This window comes from Triticum dicoccoides, chromosome 2A (genome assembly GCF_002162155.2).
Source record: "Triticum dicoccoides isolate Atlit2015 ecotype Zavitan chromosome 2A, WEW_v2.0, whole genome shotgun sequence".
NCBI classification, from domain to species: domain Eukaryota; kingdom Viridiplantae; phylum Streptophyta; class Magnoliopsida; order Poales; family Poaceae; genus Triticum; species Triticum dicoccoides.
In genome coordinates this window covers 81,773,953-81,778,784 of record NC_041382.1, presented here as the reverse complement: position 1 = coordinate 81,778,784, position 4,832 = coordinate 81,773,953, and the positions used below count along the sequence as shown (strand labels likewise).

The following is a 4,832-nucleotide window of genomic DNA, read 5'->3' as shown; positions in this document are numbered from 1 at the left end:
AATTCTCTTGAACCCCTTGCCTTTTCTATTTTATTGCCCTTCCCAATTGATTGCATTTCTTGGCATCTTTGTAATAATAAGACTATATTGCTAAAAGCACCTGGTATTTTTCTTAATGTTGGCTCAGATACGACGAATGCCTCCAGTTCTGATATTGATGCCGCTGGGAGATGAAATCCTGACGTCCAGAGTTATAGAGCAGCAACTTGAAGCATTGTGTACTGGAGTCATCAGGTTCCGGTATTATCAGTATCAGGCATCTGTGGAGTCAGATGTAGGCTTTTCTTTTCAGGCTTGTTTGGGGTGCTGAGTGTTGTGCAGCTCGGTGCTTGTTTTCTTTTTCATATGTTTTGAGAGAATAGTAGTGATAATCTAGCAAATTTGTTTCGCAAATTGAACCAGAATTAGGCAATTTCAGTCGTCTAAAACCTTCGTTCCTACCACATATGCAATCTGACTGGAAGCAGAGTATGGCTTGAGGCAGAGTGTACATGGTTGCAAATCGGTTCTACTATCTCCGTTGCTTTTTGTAAGAATTTGTGCAAGAGATACATACATGCATGGCTTCGTCTTACAAACAGGAACAGATTTACTGCAAAATGTTCTCTGGGACTTAAAAGAATCTACATATTCTGTTTGATGAAGTCTAGATTGAGCGTGTCGCGCACGATGAGGAACATGCTGACCATGAGCACCAGCAATATCCCCGACGACATTATCCTCCGCTCGATCTCACGGGGGATCTTCTGCCCGCCGCGGGCCGCCTCCAGAAGGATCAGCGCCAGCGTCCCGCCGTCCAACGCCGGCAGCGGCAGCAGGTTGATCGCCGCGAGGTTGAGGTTGATGATCGCCGCGAACTGGAACAGCCCGTCGGCGCTCGACCTCGCCACCTCCGCGCCGACGGCGATTATGGCGACCGGGCCCGACACCTTCTCCGCCGTCTGCGAGAAGTTGAGGAACGTCTGCCGGAGCCCGTCGAGCACGGCCCCGCCCAGCGCCCTGAACTCGCGCACGGCGAGGACGGTGGCCTCGGACGCGTTCCTTGGGTGCACGCGCGTGGCCCGGTAGTTGGGCGACAGCTGCACGCCGATGCGCCCCGTCCCGTCGACGCTCGTGTCCGGCACGACGGTGAGGTCGAGGAACTGCGGCTTGTCCCCGGCCGCAGGCCCGGCTCTTGACACCTTGAGGAGGACCTTCTTGTTGGGGCTGGATTTGATGAGGTCGACCAGGGCCGGCACGGACGGGTCCGGCGCGGCGCCGGGGACGGCGAGGATGACATCGCCGGCGAGCAGCCCGGAGCGCGCGGCGGCGGAGCCGGGCACGACGTCGGGGACGAGGACGCCGGAGAGCAGCGCCTGGACGGGGACGCCGACGGTGACCGCCTGGGCGTAGATGATGAGGAAGGCGAAGATGAGGTTGGCGATGACCCCCGCGGAGACGACGAGGAGGCGGTCCGGGACGGGGCGGTTGCGGAGGAGGTCGGGGTCGTCGGGCGCGAAGCCGGACTCGGGGTCGTCGTCGGGGAAGCCGACGTAGCCGCCGAGCGGGATGGCCCGGAGCGCGTACTCGACGGCGCCGAGGCGGAAGCTGGCGAGGGCGGGGCCGAAGCCGATGGAGAACTGGGAGACGTGGATGCCCCGGGAGGTGGCGGCGACGAAGTGGCCGGACTCGTGGACGAGCACGATGGACGCGAGGACCGACGCGGCGGACGCGACGGACTGGACGCTGGCGAGGAGGTCGGACGGGGAGGCCGCGACGGCGACGGCGACGGAGAAGGGCTTGTTGGCGAGGTGGGGGTGGGGGTGGGGGTGGCGGTGGCGGCGGAGCGGGCCGGCGGCGAGGGAGGGCGAGTGGAAAGAGGGGCGGAGTGGTGGCTTGGAGATAATCATGGTGAGAGGGGAGGAAGTGGATAATTTGGCATCCTTGGGAGCTTGGAGGTGTGGCCGGTTTGTTGGCCATGGCTGTGTGGTGTGGGTTGATGCAGGCGGGCGACTGACCGCGGCCACAGCATTATGAGGAGTTTTGCTCAGCGAGAGTGAGCTGTTTTAAGGCATCTCTAACTCAAGCCTCGAAAGGACTTAACTTCTTAAAGGATTCGTTTGTTTAGAGTTAAACCAGATCATCGAATTCTGAAAAGAGAAAAATTCACTGTAGGTCACAAAACTTGAGCCGGATGACACTTTGGTACCACTACTTCAAAATACCCGAACTACGGTCCACGTACTTGCGTACAGGGTTCACTTTGGTCCGTATGTACGATTTCGTGTACGTATTCGCTGACTTGGCCAAGTCAGCGGCCGCCAGCTAGGCTTTGACCGCCACCTGATCTCACGTGGGTTAATACTACTGCATCCAGGTTTTTTTTTTTGCAAAATCGCCATGAACTTGGTCGACCGACCGCGCACCTGGTCGCACCTGGTCGGCCTGCTCCTTATCCCCTCGCTCTCCTCTTCCTCTCCTCTGAACCCTAGCCTCTGTCGCCGCCGCCGCAGCCATTGTCGACGCCGTCGCCCTCCGCCGTCGCAGCCATTGCCGACGCCCTCCTCCGCCTCCTCTGCCTCCTCCTTCATGTCGTCTTCCAGCTCCATCCGCTCTGCACTTCGTGGCCGCTCCATTGCTGTACCACTAATCGGGTGCCCGGATTGCGGCGAGCAGGTGAGGTTCTACCGGTCTAGCACCGATGAGCATGATGGATGGATCTTCTACAAGTGCGTGAACCACAATGTAAGTGCCAGTTTAGTTTATTGATTCATGCCGTGTCAACTCACTAATTCATGCCAGTTCAGTATTGAAGCAAAGCACTGATTAAATTGGTCTTTAGGTTGCAAAATCAGTTGGTTAACTAGTCATTGCACTGATTAATACAGTAGTTGGTTAACTAGGTTGCCATTGATTCATTCACTCTGTAATGTTTTGTTCTCAGGTCACTTGTGATTTCTGACGCTGGGAGCTTGAATATGTGGAGCATCTGGTTGAAACAAGGAGTCTAGTTGGTGATGTTGTTGTAGATGCAATTGGTGCAGCTGAGGACAAGAGGGAAGAGCTTGAGAGGCAGAGGACTGAATCAATGGCAGGCAGAGGCACAGCTGGAAGGGGCATGGCTGGGAGAGGCATGGCTGGAAGAGCTAATTATGCCAGCTCCATTGAGAATAAGTATGCTACCAAGCAGCAAATTGCTATGCTTTTAGGATTAGGCAGAGAGATTTTGTTGCTGCTAAAGCTGCTGATGGCTTTTGTTATAGTGCTTTGTGTGATGTGTTTCACCTTAATTATGAAGAAGTGAAGTGTTGTTAATTGAGTAGGTGCAGGTGTTCTAAGAGATCTCTTGTTCTAAATTGAGCATACTAAAATGCCAGTGTAGAGATCTTTTGTTTGCTCAGTATGAAGTCCTAGTTGTAATGCTTGTTGTAATGGATAATATGTCAGTAATGTGAAGTCTGCTTGACCTAATTGCTTTGAAACGCTTGACCTAATTGCTTTGAAATTACTGACATATGTATTTGATGTTAGAAGTGTAGTTAAACTAATTCTGACAGTGGTTTACCTAATTCAAATTCTATCAGAATTGTACTTAACCTCATTGCTTTCAAATTACTGTCAGCCCAGGCCCCCTTTCTCAACACAACTGAACTCAAAAGCAAGCATGTACTTGCACCTGCTGCAAACACCCGCCCAGCAACTTGCACTCTACATGTAGCTTTGGTCCACCACCAGATCCCCTTCTTCCTCATCTTTCATCTTCAATTTCGTGCACCACCAGATCCCTTCTCTCCTCTGTCCAATAGCACCAACAGATCCCCTTCTTCTCATCTTCAGCTAGCAGCAACCATGGTGTCCTGGGATGATCTTTCCAGTTCTTCTGAAGATGACTCTGTGACCAGCAAGGTTAGTGCGCTCTCTCAATTGAACACCCAGTCTAGGGTTTCTCAGCTAGGGTTTCTCTCTCAATTGATTCCAAATGTCTCTCTTTTGTTTAGCCACCTGCCACAATTTTCTATGAGGATTGGAGTGGCTTGGCTATAGATCTGCCTAGCTTTAGATGTGGGCATGGATCTTTGTGTGAGAAGCATGTGGCATTTGAATCTGTTGATAGTGGCAGAAGTTTTCTAGCTTGTGCACAGAAGGTTAGTAATTTTTTTGCATTTGGCACTGTTAAACAGGAAGTCATTTGTAGTATGTTTTAAGTTTCATCATCATGCACAGACCTAAATACTGGTAGTTAACTGATTTTTTATGTTTTAAGTTTCATCATCATGCATAGAACTGAATACTGGCAGTTAACTGAATTTTTGGTTTGGTGTAAATTGTTAGGAGGTACCTAAATGCAGATATGTTGAGTGGGTTGACCCTGAGTGGCCTGATGCTCTGAAGATGAGCCTAGCTAGTATATGGACCATGTATGAAGAGGAGAAAAAATAGAGGCTCAGACAGAATGTTGTGAGTGCTGAAGAAAACTTGAAGGTTCTTGAAGAGAAGCAGAAGATGGAGAATGAGTTGAGGCATTTCAAGCTTGATTTTTCTAAGATGGTGGCTGAGAAGGAGCAGGCAATGAGCCAATTAGGCAGCACACAAGTTGCTCTGGCTGATCTGAAGGAAGAACTTGAGAAGAAAAAGATGACAGACAAGTCAGTAACCAACATTCATTAGGTATTCAGGGTTAAAGCAGAGAAAGAGAGGGACCAGGCAGTGCAGGAGAGGGACCAAGTGATTCGAGAGAGGGATGACTTGAAGCATGAGAAAAGGAAGCTTGAGTACATGATTGGTGACCTATTCAAACACAAAGAGGCCACCAAGGAGAAGATAAGGAAGCTGAAGGGCATGCTAAATGAATT

At 51.2% G+C, this 4,832-nt stretch overlaps 1 protein-coding gene across 1 annotated transcript; it reads right to left on the bottom strand.

Moving 5' to 3' along the window:
- Positions 1-479: 479 nt before the first annotated feature.
- On the bottom strand, positions 480-1,972 carry LOC119353435 (membrane metalloprotease ARASP, chloroplastic-like). Its single transcript, XM_037620061.1, has one exon. It carries the CDS (start codon positions 1,887-1,889, stop codon positions 624-626), a length of 1,266 nt encoding a protein of 421 aa, XP_037475958.1. The 5' UTR covers positions 1,890-1,972; the 3' UTR covers positions 480-623.
- Between the last annotated feature and the right edge of the window lie 2,860 nt (positions 1,973-4,832).